The following is a 19,189-nucleotide window of genomic DNA, read 5'->3' on the forward strand; positions in this document are numbered from 1 at the left end:
TAACCGGAATTGACTCTTGCAATCGGATTGTTACCGAAATCATTGTCTTCTGGAATCACTCTTGCAACCGGATTGTTACCGTAATCGTTGTGAATTGCAGGTTTTTGTTGGTTGTATTTGTACTCTGAATCATTGGTTGAGGTTTTGGGGAAATCAAATATTGGTTTCACGGAATCACTTACAAAGACTATTGTTGCCGATTCAAGTTATTATCATGTTTTTGTAATAAAAGAAAAGCAACAATATAAACTTATAGAGTAAAAGAAAGGTAAAAGAAAAAATGCAATAAATCTCAACATAAACACAGTAAAGGAAACCCTAAAACTTGGTAAATCATGACCATAATCATTTTATGGGGCTAATTTGGTTCATCAAATTTTCTGATCAAATTTGGTTCTTAAAATTAAATAGCGAAAATTTGGAAGGAAAGTGGATGAGTTTATGGAGAAAAAAGAATGAAACTTGGATATGCAACAAAAGGCAAGGAGAATTGATGGAGGACATTAAAGGAAAATAATGAGTTGCAATAACCAAAATACAAAATTTAATGCAAAATCGATTCTAACTAACTCAAAAGTTATGAATTATAGCTTCAACCAGAATTGTTTCAAGAGATTAAAATTAATTTTGAGAAGTTAAACAAAAGAGTAAATTACACTCCCCTCCCCTCAAAGATGCTTGAATTACACTCCCCTCCCCTTTTATGTTAAAATATACACTACCCTCCTCTCTTATTCAAAACATATTAGAAATTTTTTCACTCCCCTCCCCTGAGAGAAGCTTGAATTACATTCCCCTCCCCTCTTATGTTAAAATCTACACTTTACTCCCTCAATATTTTTTTTTATTTCTAATAATCTAGCAAAAAATAATAATCTAACACAATTTGAAAAAAATAGTATTGCGATTCTATTTTAATATAATAAAAATTTGAATACATATTTTTTCGCTATTTTTTATTCATAATTTCATTAACATGTAGTTTTAAACTATGTTATAAAATATGAAACAACCCAAAATAAAATTAAAATATGTGAAAAATTACTAAACACAATAAAACATGGTTATTTAAAAGTTAATTTTATACCATAAATTATAAAATCAATAGCAAAATATTTAAATTTAATTATCATTGACATTTAAGTTATAAAGAAATGAATTAATTTTTCTTAAATGGTGGTTCAAAATTAATGTATATCATAAAAATATTTAAGCATTGTTAAATAAATGCGCGCGTATATTTAAGCATTGTTAAAAATATCAAAATTAATGTATATCATAAAAATTATCATGGAGGTGAGTGTATATTTTAACATAAGAGGGGAGGGGAGTGTAATTCAAGCATGTTTGATGGGAGGGGAATGTAATTTACTCTAAACAAAACATGTTGAAATTGCTAGTTTTCATTTTTGAGGCGCTTTTGATGGTGTAGAAGCCGAAGCAAACAATCATCTACATAAGTTACCTTATACTTTATAAACCTTCATCAAAAGTTGTCGTTGTTGAGGCTCTCTTTCATTTCATCCCCCTTCAAAGAATTCTGCTCTTTACCCATCAAAAATTGCCCATTCTCATACAAACTTCCCAAAATACCCTTGCGTTATACCTATATGAGTTAACTCACACATGTGTTATTTCCCGCGTGAGTTGACTCACGCTAATTCTATTTCTCCATAACACTGTTTCCGTAACATTGTTAACTCACTGACACAAAGTAATAATCAATACATTGTCCACATGGTGAGTTAACTCACGCATCGTGAGTTAAGTCACGTTGGTTTTACACTTGCGTGACTTAAATCACGCTGCTTAAGTTAACTAACGCCGGGTATTTTTAGAATTTCAGCTGGGAACAAGTAAAATGTGCTGGGTAAAGAGTCAAAATTCCTTTCAAAAACCCTAAAACACAAGAAAACAGTTTTGGAAGCGGTTCGTTCCACTCACATTCACAACAATGAATTATCAATTCTTCTTCTTCTTCCGCATCGATCCTCCCTTTTTTCTTTCACCTGAAACACTCTAAACCCTAAACCCTACAAACTTCTATTCTTACCAATGTCGGATTATCTTCTTCCGTCGGATATACTCTCCGAAATTTTCTCCCGTTTACCTTTAAAATCACTTCTCCGATTCCGATCAACTTCAAAATCACTTAAATCCATAATCGATTCTCACAACTTCACCAACCTTCACCTCAAAAACTCCCACAATTTCAACCTCATCCTCCGCCACAACACCGATCTCTACCAACGCCATTTCCCTACCCTAACCACCACCACCCCACTCAACCATCCTTTCACCTCTAACGGCACAAACATTGCCCTATTCCTTCTCGGTTCATGTAACGGCCTCCTCTGCATTTCCTCCAACAACGAAATCGCTTTCTGGAACCCTAACATCCGTAAACATCGGATTATCCCTCATCTCCCTATTCATATTCCTCAATCTGGCAGCAATGGCCTCTTTGCCTTTTGCGTTTACGGCTTCGGTTTTGATCCTTTGTCCTCTGATTATAAACTTGTCAGAATCTCTTGGTTTGTTGATCTACACAACCGTACTTTTGATACTTTTGATTCATATGTCAGACTCTTTACCTCGAAGACGAACTCGTGGAAAGTACTTCCTAGTATAGAGTATGCTCTTTCCTATGACAATACAATGGGAGTTTTTGTTGAGAATTCTAATTCTCTTCATTGGATAATGACAAGGAAATTTGATAACTTTCAACCTTTGTTAATTGTCGCATTTAACCTCACACTCGATATTTTCAATGAGGTTCCTCTTCCTACTGAAATAGGAGGTAAAAAGGTTAAGGTTAATAGGAGTCTAAGTTTTCAAATTGCTGTTGCTGATTTGGGAGGGTGTCTTTGTTTGATTATGAATTATCATAATCAAACTACTAAGATAGGTGTTTGGGTGATGAAAGAATATGGATGTAGAGATAGTTGGTGTAAACTTTTTACTTTGATGGAATCGTGTTTCGTTTTACCTTTGAGATTTTTGATCCCTTTAGGTTATTCGAGTGATGGAAAAAAGGTTTTGTTGGAGGTAAATCATACTATGCTGGTTTGGTATGATTTGAAGAGTCAACAAGTTAGTTATGTTGAAGGATTTCCTAATTTCGATGAAGCCATGATTTGTGTTGGAAGTCTTGTACCACCTTCCTTACCTGCTGATGATAATCATACGAAGGAGAATCGTACAAGGAAGAGCAAGAGAAGGTACTTATTGATTATGTATAAGTTAATATCAATTCAATGAACCCATCATATGATATATGTAGTTAAACTCTATGTTAATGTATTTGAATTCTTATTATAGGACAAGGATTCTCTAATTACTTTGAAGTCTCTACCTTTGTTTATGTATATGTATTTGACTATGTGTGTATGCTTGATTTCAACGTATTTGACAATGCGTGTGTATGCTTGATTTCAATGTATTTAACAATGTGTGTATGCTTGATTTCAATGCATTTGACAATGTGTGTATGCTTGATTTCAATGTATCTGACAGTGTGTGTATGCTTGGTTTCTATGTATCTGACAATGTGTGTATGCTTGATTTCAATGTATTTGACAATGTGTGTATACTGGATTTCAATGTATTTGCATTGTGTGTATGCTTGATTTCAATGTATTTGACAATGTGTGTATCCTGAATTTCAATGTATTTGAAAATATGTGTATGCTGGCTTTCGAAAGAAACAAAAGACAACAATGTATACTATGTATCAGGATTTGCAGGATTTCCTTACTTGAAGATATGCTGGCTTTTGAAGAAATAATATTGATTGATATCAGTTGGTCTTCTTTTTTTCCTTCATTAGTTGATATCCTCAGTTCGAAATTATTATTATTTTGTCAAACTTATTTCAAAATGTTGAGACTATTCCACCCTGTTGTGGTATCTGTGTATTTAAGGATAAGAATATTATTGTGTAGAAATTTACCTGCAATGAAATTACTCCAAGTCTATGTATAATTCCTGTCAAAATAATTATATTTTTTATCACTATTCATTTGTGATATTGTTGAGCTTACTTGTATGAGATGCATGTATATTTTTTACAGAGATGACTTCTTGTCCAAAGGATTTAAATTGACATTGTGAGGGAGTGAAGGAAGAACCTTTGATGTGTAGCTGAAGCAAGTTGTTTCTAGTGATGGAATTAGTCATGTTTGTTGGCGGTATGCGTCAAATTGATTAGGAGTGGAGTATTACCTAGTTTTAACTTTCTTCTTTAATGGTGTGAGATCACACTTCTATATCTCATGTTAAATCTCACATGAGGAGATTCATTCTCGCCAGAACCGTGAAAGGATTGCCCATGGAAGTGAAACATATATCTCAAGCCAAAATATAATATTGAAGTTCAGATACCATATGTACATGACTTCTTTCTTTTCTTTTCCTTTCCTTTGGTTTATCACTTGGTCTGTAATTGCTAGGTTCCTGCTATAAGCAATACAAAGAAAAATGGGATTTATGTCTGTTTAGATGTAAGAAAGTGTTGGAAATGGCATATATGTCGTTATGGTGATAAAAAGTGTTGAAATTTTCTATTGTCCATGTGATTTTGTATCTATGCATGTTAATATGGTTTTACCATCAACTGTGATGCAACTTTTATATTTGGCAACCTTGCACGAATTGTATTTTTGCTTTGTTGGCCTAGTGGTTGGCTTGGGATCTTGGAGTTTGCTCCTCCAATGGTCTCAGGTTCGATTCCCTCTGGTGCCAATTTCGGTGGGCTAAGTCCATATAGAGCTTGCTCTGGCTTTAAACGGGACCCCCGCAAGTGGGCGGTGGGATTGGTCCCCTCGGATTAGTCGGTCCTTGGATCGGATACCGAGTTTTTCGAAAAACTGTTGGCAAGTAACCTACTGGACTACTACATTTTCTTCAACCCATCTACATTTTCTTCAACCCTGAAAGATTGTGTATGCTTAGAGTAAACCCTCTTGTTGCTCCTCCCAATATTTTCTTCAATCAATTTGTCAAATATGCCCTCAAAGAATGAATATGATGACATTTTACATTGAATAGGGACTATCTGTCTCATTTTACATTAAAAGGAGACACTGGTATTTTAAGGGCTAACTTGGTTTGGTGGAAACAATCTTCATAGGGTTTACTTTTATATTTGGAGGACCAAATATAGGTTCACTCCAAATGTCTAATTGGGTATGAAATTTTACGCTAATATTGTTGTTTCAATGGCAATCACATTATATGAAATAACTTCAAAATCTTTTCACCATTGTTCTGTACTTGCAGCCAACAATCAACCCATTTTGTTTATAGGTAAAAGCAATAACAGTCTGCATAAATTTAGCAATACAGATTGAAGTCTAGAACTAACTAATTAGGTTTCCATGAAATAAACCATGCATAGAAAATATTTAGAAAAATGTAAAGTAAAAAACACAACTGTGATGATGATGAATAGCATCGTTGTACTAGATAAGATTAGGTATGATATAATTATGACCAAAAATAAGGATAGCTCCTATTGTATTAAAGTAAGGATAGCTCTTAGTAGCTGAAAATCCAGGAGAATGGTAATACAAGATGGGGATTGATTGCTAGAAACCGTTTTGGGTCTGTTATGTTCGCTGAAACGAATGTGGAGGATGTTGAACTCTCCACCTTAGTAGCTGAAACCATGGGACTGCATTGGCGCTTGTTGTGGGCAGAACATCATCAACTCATGAATCTAATCATAGAGATGGATGCTGAATCAGTAGTAAAGGTGTGTACATGGTGCTGCAAAACCTGCAGCAATTGATGAATTAATCATAGATGCATAGAACTTCTTGTAAGGCTAGAGAATACCATGTTATCTTTGTTAAAAGAGATTGTAATGTTGTAGCACATAGTACTCTCAGCTTAGTACTTTCTGCTGTTTGTAAGGATTTACCATTTATCTAATGAAATTCCTTTCCTGTCAAAAAAAAAAAGGAGAGCTCTTGATAAGAGAGATTTTGAGTTAACTAGTCTATCTTCAGAAATGATTCATGGCAGCACATTATGTCATAATTTGATTAACGTCACCGACCCCATTTAGTGGGAAAAGACTTCAGTTTTTGTTGACGTTGTTCATGTAATACAGACAATATATCAAACACCAATTATAGAGATTTGGAGTCTACTTTTCTAGCAATATAAGGAAATTTCAAGAAAAAATATACCTAAAACAGGATTGGCTTCCCTACTGCCATAATTTTCATCAAGATTTTAGTATGAGTAGAAACAGGATTAGGATTTTATGTTATAATGAATCATCTCAAATCATGTAAATATCAATTTCAGAGTGTTCAAATCTTTATTCTCTTCTTCTACTCTTTCTATAACTTGTAACTTCAACAAGAACAGTTTTACAATCATAAAAAATGGAAATTGGAGATTTCACAACAACAATAAGAATTCCTTATCGCCTGACAGTTGCTTTACATAATTTCTACTTAAGGTTTTCTCTGATATCAGTCTCTCCTTAAAGTAAGCAACAAGCTAAAATAGGCAAAAGGAAAATCATAATCAAATAATATGCTAAGTGGCAATATATTTTCACAACATGGACAGTTAAAAAGAGAAGTGGCTCTGATAAGGCCATACATTTATATTGAAACATTACCACTCAATACTCATAAATCATAAGATTTTTTACATTGTACTTCTTACTTGGAGAATTAATCAGTAGTAGTAATCATAGATTCATAATCAATATACGAAACCCACATAAAACTTTGTGGCACAATGATTAAATAAAAAAAAGATGGAGCTACCTCATTTTGAGATATTGGCAGTTAACCTACCTTAGGATCAAGTGGTTCTAATTAGTCCAAGATAGTGTACACATTTAAGGATGACGTTCCAAATAGGGTTAATGGTCATTTTGTTTCTTAACATATTGTCTTAAATTAGAATTTTTTTAACGGTTATATGTTAACGAAACATGAATTTAATATGAATTTTTATATGTTTGATGGTTAAAAATTCATAATTAATTTATGTTTTGTTAAAAAATTCTAACTTTTTGGAGGAATTTTTTTTACAATATTCTACACATTTCATTAGAAAATACAAAAATTAACTTAAAAATAGGGACCAAAAGTAGTGATTGAAAATTTTATATGGACTAAAAGTTGAAGGAAAATTTTAGAGGGACAAAAACGAAAAGTTGGTATATTTATAGGGATCAAAAACATATTTAACCCTGGTTTTTTTAAAAGGATTGTTCCATATTGTTTGATTTGCAACAAGAAAATCATTGAGTTTAGGAATTCTTAAGTTTTACGAGTGAAATCAGTATATGCCCCGTGCTCTTACAACATATGGCCATCCAAAGAAAAACTGACAAAAGGGAGGAAATAAAGGGATTACGGCTATATAACGTGGCGTTACGTGCAATCTTGATCCTTTGCTGTGAAATGTACTGGTTTTTATTTATCCTTTTACTAGTTACAAACCCGTGCGAAGCTTCGCACGGGTTTACTAACGTATTCGATAAAAAAATTATGTGAAAGAAGAGATGTTAAAACGACCGAACATTGTGATTCATCATAAAATATGTATGTGCTGATTAAGAGAGCATATAATCAGTTTATGAGATTATGAATTGACATAATATTTAGGATGAAAACAATTGGAACCAATAAATGAACCAATGATGTGTGAATTTACATATTATCCAAAATTATAAAAAAGAGTGTTGTTGTTATAGAGTTACCAAAAAATGATTGATACTCATATTTACATCAAATGAAATCAAGCAAAGAAGTAGCATCGGTGAGTGAAAATAATCTAGTCTAGGATTAGAGTTAAGGTGATCTGTTGAAAGTGCGGATCATGAACACCAAATCTTTATTTGGAAACGACTTGAACGTGCATATTTTTAGGTGGTTTCTCTAGATCAAAAATTAACTTATCACCTACCTCTAACATATGTTCTCGGCAAAATTTGAACCATTGGCCGCCTAAGTATTTTTTGTAACTTGCTCTATTTGCCGTTATCAAGCGACATTTATACCTTTTTTGAGATTTTTGTCGATGAGTGTGATTGTTTTTCGTGTTCCTTTTAGAAATGTCATTGATATCTCATTTGAGAAGTGTTAGGTACAAAACAAATTGCAGTGTTAATTAGAAGTTATATATATGTACATTTCTAAAATATTTACCAAAACATTATAAAGATTTACTGTAGGAAAAGAGCATGTTTTATTTTGTTCAAGAGATTATGAAAACAACATTACAATTAACATGATACTAATTGGAACCAATGAAGGAACCAACAATGTGCATATTAACGTTACATAATAGTTAGGTTTATAAAAGAGATTGCAAGTTTCATAGACTAACCAAAACGGGATTTTTGCCAATATTTATATCAGACAGAATGAAAAGAACAAATGACATACCAAAGTCAAGATAGTTTACGACTACAGTCCAAAGCAATACGTCAAAATAGTAGAAGTTCAAATAGTTCAACAACAAAGATCTACTTTGGAACAACTCGAATTTGCAAGTTCTTCTGTGACTTTTCGAGATCAAAGTTGAGCTTACCACCGTCTTCCATCACTCGTTATCTGAAGAAATTGAACCACTGCCCACCCAAGTAATTTTCATAGCTTGCTCTATCGGCGATAATGAGGTGACAGTTATACTGTCTCTGTGTCTAGTCATCAATGAAAGTGATTGTTTTGCGCTTTCCTTACATAATTGTTCTTGACACCTCGTTTGGGAAATACTAAACAGAAAAATAACTGCAATATTAGTTTAGTGCATATTTACATGGATAAGATGTATGCGAATATAGTTACATATAATTTATAAAATAAAGGTAGCATAACTGATTTTAAGCTAAAGAAAATGTAGCATGACTTCTAATTTATCTTCCTATTATCTTCCTATAAAGTCTAGATAAATGCATGCATGTACATTATATGTACCCCGTTGACCAATTAACATTGTTGAAACAAATGGAAATTGAGCATCACTTCTGCATGTGCATATATAGCTAGCACCATTTGACATTGATGTCTTCAAACATTTGGTGCAACTCTCATAATACAATCCAAACTGGTTAGGATTGAATTTAGTTGTTTTCCAAATAGTGATGCAGTATGTTTCCTAACACAAATTTTGCACATGAAATAAAGAATAATGCAATATGTATTTTTAATTTGTGCGTAAAAAAACTCAAAGCATGTTTGTGCATAAAAAAGCAGACATTGGCTAAGTTTATAAATTTAGCAATTGACCTAACCTGAGATAGTTTGGAAAAATCATTGTACGAAGTACGTTGAGAAGAAATCGAACTCTGACTTAAGTTCTAACTGAAGCTTTGACTATGAGCTTGAGAAGTGTTAAGGTCACGACAACAATTCAAGAAAAATGGTCAAAAAACAATCAACTCGGATTGTGAAATAATAAGTTACTCTAACACTGTATTGTGAAATCATAATGCAAACTTGCTATGTCTTAAATTTCTCAACAACCGGATGATGTAGGTTGATGAGCAGCCTCGAACCTGACCAATTGTTACATATATTTGGGTTGTCATTGACTACAAAATGGAAGCAAAGAACTCAAGGTAAATAGATGGTAAATGATAAAGTTACGGAGTATTTTTCCCATAGTGTTACATCAACTATATTCCCACTACATAAGGAAAGGCATCTTTCGGGTCATTATCAAACTTATACAAAATCCTATCATCTGATGCTGACAAAATAGAAAATAATACCTTTTCTATTTAGCAATGTTTAGTTTTTTTGAATAAGAAAAAGATATGCATAGTTTGTTACAATATAAAGGTGCAACATATATATATATATATATATATATATATATATATATATATATATATAAGATAAGTATAATTTTTTTAGGCATCTATACCTTTTATGTATGTATGTATGTATGTATGTGTGTGTGTGTGTGTATGTATGTATATATATATATATATATATATATATATATATATATATATATATATATATAAGATAAGCATAATTTTTTTAGGCATCTATACCTTTTTTGAAGAAAAGACATCTACAATTTTACTTTTAATTAAAATCAAAATTTTATAAAAATTATACGCATTAGCGTAACAAAAAAACAGTCACACATAAAGTATTACTCTAAACGCTAATATGTGTGTCTGTATATTTGCGAGGTTGAAGAAAGAAAATAAAAATATTTTGGATCATTAAATGATAGCGTGAATAAAAATATTTGTGAGGTTGTTATGATTAAACGATATTTAAATTAAATATATAAGTGATAAAAAGATAATAAATTTTCTTTGAAAAAAAGGTAATAAAATTAAATGGAACGGCTAAAAAAAATGAAATGGAAAAAAAACATATTGAAATATAATATTAGAAAATAAAAGAAAAGGTTCTCAACGTGAATTGAATAGAGATGCTTGTGAAATAAATTGTCGAGAAATAGTTTTTTGAAGTAACATTCAACAACTTTTGGCTAAAGCTCATTCCATTCAATTTTATGCATTAAAAAAAAGTACCTTTTTTAGTAAGTACTTAATTGATATTGTATTTGGCCTAACTTCTCCTTAAAAATATAGAGAAGTTGAAAAAAAACCGGGTCAAACGGTGTCTTAATCTCCCACAACGGCAGGGTAGAAGCAACTGAATTTGGGAAGAAAAAAAATTAGAAAATAGTTAAAAATAAAAAAATTGGAAAATAATCGAAAAAATTTAAAAATATGAAAATTAGAAAATAGTTAAAAAAAATCGGTGAGGTAGCACTCAACCAAACAATACTAAAAAAAATTATATGCATTAGCGTAACAAAAAACAGACAGACGGACATAAAATATTACTTTAAACGTTAATGTGTGTGTGTATATATTTGCGAGGTTGAAAAAAAGAAATAAAAATATTTGGTATCAACAAATGACAGCGTGAATAAAAATATTTGTGAGGTTGTGATGATTAAACAATATTGAAATTAAATATATAAGTGATAAAAAGATCATAAAATTCTTTTGGAAAAAAGATAATAAAATTAAATGGAACGGTTCAAAAAAATAAAATAAAATAAAGTTAAATGAAAAGAAAACATATTGAAATATAATATTAAAAATAAAAGAAAAGGTTCCCAACGTGAGTTGAAAAGAGGTACTTGTGAAATATATTGTCGAGAAGTAGTTTTTTAAAGTAGCATTCAACAACTTTTGGCCAAAACTCGTTCCATTCAATTTTATGCATTAAAAAAAGTTTCCTTTCTAGTAAGTACTTAATTTATATTGTGTTTGACCTAACTTCTCCTTAAAAATGTAGATAAGTAAATAAAAACGGGTCAAACGGTATCTTAATCTCCCACAACGGCAGTGTAGAAGCAACTGAATTTGGAAGAAAAATTGGAAAATAGTTAAAAATAAAAAAATTGGAAAATATTTAAATGTTTTTAAAAATATAAAAATTGGAAAATAGTTAAAAAAAATCGGTGAAGTAGCACTCAACCAAGCAACACTAAAAAAAATTATATGCATCAGCGTAACAAAAACACAGACAGACGAACATAAAGTATTTGGTATCATTAAATGACAATGTGAATAAAAATATTTGTGAGATTGTGATGATTAAACAATATTGAAATTAAAATAGCTGATAGTGTGTTTGACCTAACTTCTCCTTAAAAATTTAGAGAAGTTGGAAAAAAAGTCGGGTCAAACGATACATTAATCTCCCACAACGGCAATGTAGAAGTAATTGAATTTTGGAGAAAAAATTGAAAAATAGTTAAAAAAATAAAAATTGGAAAATAGTTAAAAGTTATTAAAAATATAAAAATTATAAAAGTTATTAAAAATATAAAAATTATAAAATAATTAAAAAAATGGTGAGGGGCAAAATGGGAAATGCACCCTAAAAATGATGAGGTGGCACTAACCACACCCCATCAATAGGAAATTACAAAAATGCCCCTCTTAGGGACAAAATTGTAAAATCATGGGGACTTATATTTTATATATAGTAAGTAGATTCGTTCTCACACTTTTGCACCATTCTTGATCACCATCTCAACATAATATATCTAAGTTGTAATTCTTGAATTCGTCACTTTTAGCTAAATATCTTCACTTGGCTCCACAATCATTCCTATAGATGAAAAACAAACAAAATTAGTAACTTTATTCTAAAATTACGAATAAAACAAACCCTAAAAAGAGGTAGAAATCTAAACTTCTAACTCTCCCTTGCTTGAATCTTTGCTTATCTTCGAGCAATTGCTTTGGTTGAGAAATATTTGACAAACATCCGTCATGATTACGGAACATAACTGGGAAGCACTGCACTTGTGTAGAAATTGGGACAAGGGGAATGAGCTAAATATTAGCTATTCAAGTCAAAGTTAGAGGCTTAGGCTCCTTACAAACACAAAACTCACATCAATCGGGCACTCATCTTACAAATTCTCTCAATAATGTTTAAGGAGGTTTGCATTCACAACAATTTTTTCATCAAAGAGTAAACCCTATTATAATTTTTTTTTTGAAGAAACCCTACTATAAACTTGACTATAAACCTACATTTGCACTATTCCTCTTCCGAAAGCAAGCATGAATAAATGATACCTAATTCAAAGCAAAACAAAGAGTAAATGGTCACTTTAGTCCCTAACTTTGAATATCGTTGTTACAAAAGGTCACTGACTTAAGATTAAATATAAAGTAGTCCTTGAATGGACACTTCCGTTATTAGTTTAGTCTTTGGCGTCAAAAACTTTTGTTAACTGATGATGCGGCAAATGTTTTGTGCTAACAAGGTGCATGAGATGTCACAGAAACTAAGGTGAAAGTAGAAAATGGTCATTTTGGTCTCTGAACCGAAAATCAATATCCCAAAATTGAATTTCAAATCTCTAAATTCCTAAATCTTGAATTTAATCCCCAAATCACTAAATTCATAAATCTCATCTAATTTCCTCTTTTGTTCAAAATCAAATCATCCATTAAACACCAAAATCGAATTACATGATGATGAGTGTTGGTGCAAACTCGTTCCAACGAAGTGTTACTCATTCATCAAGAACTGGGCCACCTTTCTCAATCAAGTTGTCATGACCATATAGAATAAGCAAATAGAAAACATTAAAATGGTCATTAAGGTCTCTGACTGTGCATACTTTTTTTTTTGAAGAAGCTAAACTAACCCATCCAAAGTAGCACCAGAGAGAATCGAACCTGAGACCATAAGGAGGAGCACACTCCCATATCTCAAGTCAATACCACTAAGGTCCATGATAGTAAATGCTTACAAGCACAAAGTGGCAGCATCACAACCACATATAAAAATATTCACTACTATATAAATAGTATGTACCTTTTGCATAATTTATTTACATTCTTCATCCTTTCCTATATAGCTACGCACCTTTGTTGTCATTTTTCAACCACTTTATATCTCTTTCATGGTATAAAGTGTAGTTTTTCACAATTTCTTTGAATATATCTAAAGTTTCAAATTTCATTCCAAGATCCAAGTGAACCTGACAAACTTTGCATTTGAATTAAATGAAGGAAAACTTGTATTCCATTTCCATCACCTTCATCATCAGGACTAATATGACTCCTTAGTTCTTCAGAATGACAACTGTCATTGTCGTTAGAAAAATCATTCTCAGCAATATTCTCTTCAACATCAATACTCATGGTTTGTCAGGGACCTTAGTGGCAGTAAGTGTTTACTGTTAGGGACCTAACTGATAGTAAGTATTCACAGTCAGGGACCTTAATGACCATTTTAATATTTTCTATTTGTTTATGCTATATGCTCAGAACAACTTCATTGAGGAAGATGACAAAGTTCTTGACAAATGAGCAACACCTCGTTGGGAGAAGTTTGCACGAACATCCATCATCATGTGATTCGATTTTGGTGTTTAATGTAAGATTTGATTGTGAACAAAAGAGAGAATTAGATGAGATTTAGGGATTTGAGATTTAGGAATTTAGGGATTAAATTCGGGGTTTAGAGATTGAAGATTCAATTTAGGGATATTGATTTTTGGTTCAGGGATCAAAGTGACCATTTTATACTTTCACTTTCGTCCTTGTGACACCTCATACATCTTGTCAGCACAAAATATTTGTCACATCATCGGTTAACAGAAGTTTTCAACACCAGAAACAAAACTGATAACAGAAATGCATATTCAGAGACTATTTTGTATTTAATCCTGAGTCAGAAACTTTTAAAACAACGAATGCTGAGTAGAGGATTAAAGCAATCATTTACTCCAAAACAAAATCAGCCCTTAAAGAAAGAAATCATTTTCAATAAATATGGATACCAATTAAAGTAAAGACTAAATGACCTATTAGATTTAGGAGAAATGATATTTTGACAACTACTTTTTGACAATTTTTGGACAACTTTCTCTCTCATACTCACATGATGTTGTTATTCTCTCTCTTCCTTTTTCTCTCTCCATTGTTTTTGACCAATAAGAAGTGAGAAAAACAAGGTTGTCAACAAAGTTGTCATCAAATGGATGTCAAAATATCATTACTCTAGATTTAGGGTTATGTTAACTTGTGCCCTAAGGGTACAAGTTAAGGATCTAAAAGAAGAATTAAAACATAACTTTTGAAATTGAAAAAACAAGTTTTTAAATTTTCAAGACATTGAATGCACGATTTCCAAAATTACATTTCTATATTTGGCTTCTAAACTTGTGCCTTAAAGGCACAAGTTAACATTTCCCTTAGATTTACATTTTGATCTTAACCATATGGAGATTAACCACCTATAAAACAAGTTCTGCGCAAAGAAAGGAAAGAAAGAAGAAACGGAAAAACCCTAAACCCTACAATGGCGAGTGATGTTCTTCCTGCCGAAATGCTCTCCGAAATCTTCTCCCGCTTATCTCCACAATCACTTCTCAGATTTCGCTCAACTTCAAAATCACTTAAATCCATAATCGATTCTCACAACTTCACCAATCTTCACCTCAAAAACTCTCACAACTTCAACCTTATCCTCCGCCACAACACCAATCTCTACCAACTCCATTTCCCTAACATAACCACCGCCACCCCACTCCACCACCCTCTGTCTTACACCAACCGCATCGCACTCTTCGGTTCATGTAATGGTATCCTTTGCATTTCCTCGGACACCGAAATCGCTTTCTGGAACCCTAACATCCGTAAACATCGGATTATCCCTCATTTCTCTATTCTTTATCCTCAATCTGAGAGCAAAATCCACTTCTTCTTATTCACTTACGGATTCGGCTTTGATCCTTTATCCTCCGACGACTACAAACTTATCAGAATCTGTTGGTTTGTCCATTTAGAAAACCTTACTTTTGATTCATATGTCAGTCTCTTCACCTCGAAAACAAACTCGTGGAAAATACTTCCTACTATAGAGTATGCTTCTTGCTATGTCGATACCATGGGGGTTTTTGTTGAGAATTCTCTTCACTGGATAATGGTGAAGAAACCTGATGGGTTACATCCGCGATTAATTCTCGCGTTTAACCTAACACTTGAGGTTTTCAATGAGGTTCCTTTTCCTGACGAAATAAGAGGTGAAGAGGTTATTTGTAATAGGAGTTTTGAAATTAATGTTGCTGATTTGGGAGGGTGTCTTTGTTTGATTGTGAATCATCAAACTACTAAGATTGATGTTTGGGTGATGAAAGAATATGGATGTAGAGATAGTTGGTTTAAAGTTTTTACTTTGATGGGACCGTGTTTCGTTTTACCTTTGAAATGTTTGAGCCCTTTGAGTTATTCGAGTGATGGTAAAAAGGTTTTGTTGGAGGTAAATAAGAAGCTGGTTTGGTATGATTTGAAGAGTCAACAAGTTAGTTATGTTGAAGGAATTCCTAATTTCAATGAAGCCATGATTTGTGTTGGAAGTCTTGTACCACCTTCCTTCCCTGTTGATAATTCTAAGAAAAAGGAGAATCGTTCAAGCAAGAGCAAGAGAAGGTACTTCTTATTGATTATGTATAAGTTAATATCAATTCAATGGACCCATCATATGATATATGTAGTTAAACTCTATGTTAATGTATTTGAATTCTTATTATAGTACAAGGATTCTCTAATTACTTTGAATTCTCTACCTTTGTTTATGTATATGTATTTGACAATGCGTGTATGCTTGATTTCAATGTATTTGACAATGTGTGTATCCTGAATTTCAATGTATTTGAAAATGTGTGAATACTGGATTTCAATGTATTTAACAACGTGAGTATGCTTGATTTCAATGTATTTGACAATGTGTGTATCCTGAATTTCAATGTATTTGAAAATGTGTGTATGCTGGCTTTCGAAAGAAACAAAAGACAACAATGTTTACTATGTATTAGGATTTGCAGGATTCCCTTACTTTATAATATTGATATCAGTTGGTCTTTTTTTTTTTTCCTTCATTAGTTGAGATCCTCAGTCCGAAGTTATTATTATTTTGTCAAACATATTTCAAAATGTTGAGACTATTCGACCCTGTTGTGGTATCTGTGTATTTAAGGATAAGAATACGTATTTCAAAACGTATTTAAGGATCTATGTATAATTCCTTTCAAAATATTTATATCATTTATCACTATTCATTTGTGTTATTGTTGAGCTTACTTGTATGAGATGCATGTATTTTTTTTTACAGGGATGACTTCTTGTCCAAAGGATTTAAATTGACATTGTAAGCGAGTGAAGGAAGAACCTTTGATGTGTGTAGCTGAAGCAAGTTGTTTCTAGTGATGGAATTAGTCATGTTGGTTTGCGGTATGCGTTAAATTGATTAGGAATGGAGCATTACCTAGTTAAGTTTTAACTTCTTTAATGGTGTGTGATCACACTTCTATATTTCATGTAAAATCTCACATGAGGAGATTCATTCTCAGCAGAACCGTGAAAGGATTGCTCACAGAGAAAGAAATGCCCATGGAATTGAAACAAAGATCTCAAGCCAAAATATAATATTGAAGTTCAGATACCATATGTACATGACTTCTTTCTTTTCTTTTTCTTTCCTTTGGTTTATCACTTGGTCTGTAATTGCTAGGTTCCTGCTATAAGCAATACAAAGAAAAATGGGATATATGTCTGTTTAGATGTAAGAAAGTGTTGAAAATGGCTTATATGTCGTTATGGTGATGAAAAGTGTTGAAATTTTCTATTGTCCATGTGTTTTTGTATATATGCGTGTTAGTATGGTTTTACCATCAACTGTGATGCAACTTTTATATTTGGCAACCTTACACAAATTCTATTTTTGCTTTGTCTGCTTGTGAAAAACTGTTGGGAAGTAACCTACTTGACTACTAGTTGTGTGACCCATCTACATTTGCTCCAACCCTGAAAGATTGTGTCTGCTTAGAGTAAACCCTTTTGTTGCTCCTTCCAATATTTTCTTCAATCAGTTTGTCAAATATGCCCTCAAAGAATGAATATGATGACATTTTACATTAAATAGGAACTGTCTGGTGACCAAATCTTAAAGGACTATCTGTCTCATTTTACATTAAAGTGAGACACTAGTATTTTGAGGGACTTTGGTTTGGTGGAAACAATCTTTATAGGGTTTACTTTAATATTTGGAGGACCAAGTAAAGGTTCACTCCAAATGTCTAATTGGGTATGAAATTTTACGCTAATATTGTTGTTTCAATGGCAATCACATTATAAGAAATAACTTCAAAATCTTTTCACCATTGTTCTGTACTTGCAACCGACAATCAACCCATTTTGTGTATAGGTAAAAGCAATAACATTCTGCATAAATTTAGCGATACAGATTGAAGTCAAGAGCTAACCAGTTAGGTTTCCATGAAATAAACCATGCATAGAAAATATTTAGAAAAATACAAAGTAAAAAACACAACTGATGATGATGAATACAATTGTTGCACTAGATAAGATTAGGAATGATATAATTATGACCAAAAATAAGAATAGCTCCTATTGTATAAAATTAAGGATAGCTCTTAGTAGCTGAAAATCTAGGAGAATGGTAATACAAGATGGGGATTGATTGCAAGAAACCGTTTTGGGTCTGTTATGTTCGCTGAAACGAATGCGAGGATATTGAAGTCTCCTCCTTTAGTAGCTGAAACCATGGGACTGCATTGGTGCTTGTTGTGGGCAGAATATCATCAACTCAAGAATCTAATCATAGAGATGGGTGGTGAGACAGTAGTAAGGTGTGTACATGGTGCTGTAAAACCTGCTGCTAGTCTTGTCAGCTTAGCACTTTCTGCTGTTTGTAAGGATTTACCATTTATCTAATGAAATTCCTTTCCTGTCAGAGAGAGAGAGAGAGAGAGAGAGAGAGAGAGAGAGAGAGAGAGAGAGAGAGAGAGAGAGAGAGAGAGAGAGAGAGAGAGAGAGAGAGAGAGAGAGAGAGAGAGAGAGAGAGAGAGAGAGAGAGAGAGAGAGAGAGAGAGAAGGAGAGCTCTTGATAAGAGAGATTTTGAGTTAACTAGTCTATCTTTAGATACGATTCATGGCAACACATCATGACATAATTTGATTCACGTCACCGACCACATTTAGTGGGAAAAGAGTTTAGTTTTTGTTGACGTTGTTCATGTAATACAAACAATATATCAAACACCAATTAGACATTTGGAGCCTACTTTTCTAGCAATATTGTATCTTACAACATTTGAGTATCCAAGTAAAACCTCAGATTGGAGTCCCTATTGTCATAAATTTCATCAAGATTTTAGTATGAGTTGAAACAGGATCAGGATTTTATCTTTTATAATGCATCATCTGAAATCATGTAAATATCAATTTCAGAGTATTCTCTTCTTCTACTCTTTCTATAACTTGTAACTGCAACAAGAGCAAATTTTACCCGACAATTGCCTAACAGAATTTCTGCTTAAGGTTTTCTCTGATATCAGTCTCTCCTTAAAGCAAGCAACAAGCTAAAATAGGAAAGAGGAAAATCATAATCAAATAATAAGCTAAGTGGCAGTATATTGTCACAACATGGACAGACAAAAAGAGAAGTGGCTCTGACCCTAAAACAAAAGAAGAGGGTGATAAGGCTGAACCTTTCCAATATTTCAAGTGAATCCTTTATTATTTTTACGATTTTCATTATTAATTAGAAGAAAAATGTCAAAAGCACAGCACATGACAGTCACACCCTATGTACACTTTAATTAAAATTGCAAGTTATAATAA

At 32.5% G+C, this 19,189-nt stretch overlaps 2 protein-coding genes across 2 annotated transcripts; both read left to right on the forward strand.

Annotated features, from left to right (window-relative positions):
• The first annotated feature begins 1,901 nt into the window (after positions 1 to 1,901).
• Positions 1,902 to 4,615, forward strand: LOC146945109 (F-box protein CPR1-like). The gene is made up of 2 exons (XM_085743470.1): positions 1,902 to 3,221; positions 4,074 to 4,615. The coding sequence occupies exons 1-2, from the start codon at positions 2,056 to 2,058 to the stop codon at positions 4,111 to 4,113; spliced, it is 1,206 nt and encodes a 401-aa protein (XP_085599596.1). The 5' UTR covers positions 1,902 to 2,055; the 3' UTR covers positions 4,114 to 4,615.
• A 10,175-nt stretch (positions 4,616 to 14,790) lies between these two features.
• LOC146945110 (F-box protein CPR1-like) lies at positions 14,791 to 17,221 on the forward strand. Its single transcript, XM_085743472.1, has 2 exons — positions 14,791 to 15,976; positions 16,659 to 17,221. The coding sequence occupies exons 1-2, from the start codon at positions 14,847 to 14,849 to the stop codon at positions 16,696 to 16,698; spliced, it is 1,170 nt and encodes a 389-aa protein (XP_085599598.1). The 5' UTR covers positions 14,791 to 14,846; the 3' UTR covers positions 16,699 to 17,221.
• Positions 17,222 to 19,189: the final 1,968 nt, after the last annotated feature.

Source organism: Medicago sativa, chromosome 2 (genome assembly GCF_051527215.1).
Source record: "Medicago sativa cultivar Bolivia chromosome 2, Bolivia_mono, whole genome shotgun sequence".
Lineage (NCBI taxonomy): Eukaryota > Viridiplantae > Streptophyta > Magnoliopsida > Fabales > Fabaceae > Medicago > Medicago sativa.

Excerpts from the sequence above, each read along its gene's own strand:
- LOC146945109 (XM_085743470.1), top strand. The coding sequence starts at position 2,056 with ATGTCGGATTATCTTCTTCCGTCGGATATACTCTCCGAAATTTTCTCC. Across the intron at positions 3,222-4,073 it reads ACAAGGAAGAGCAAGAGAAG|AGATGACTTCTTGTCCAAAG; the intron begins GTACTTATTGAT and ends TATTTTTTACAG.
- LOC146945110 (XM_085743472.1), top strand. The coding sequence starts at position 14,847 with ATGGCGAGTGATGTTCTTCCTGCCGAAATGCTCTCCGAAATCTTCTCC. Across the intron at positions 15,977-16,658 it reads TCAAGCAAGAGCAAGAGAAG|GGATGACTTCTTGTCCAAAG; the intron begins GTACTTCTTATT and ends TTTTTTTTACAG.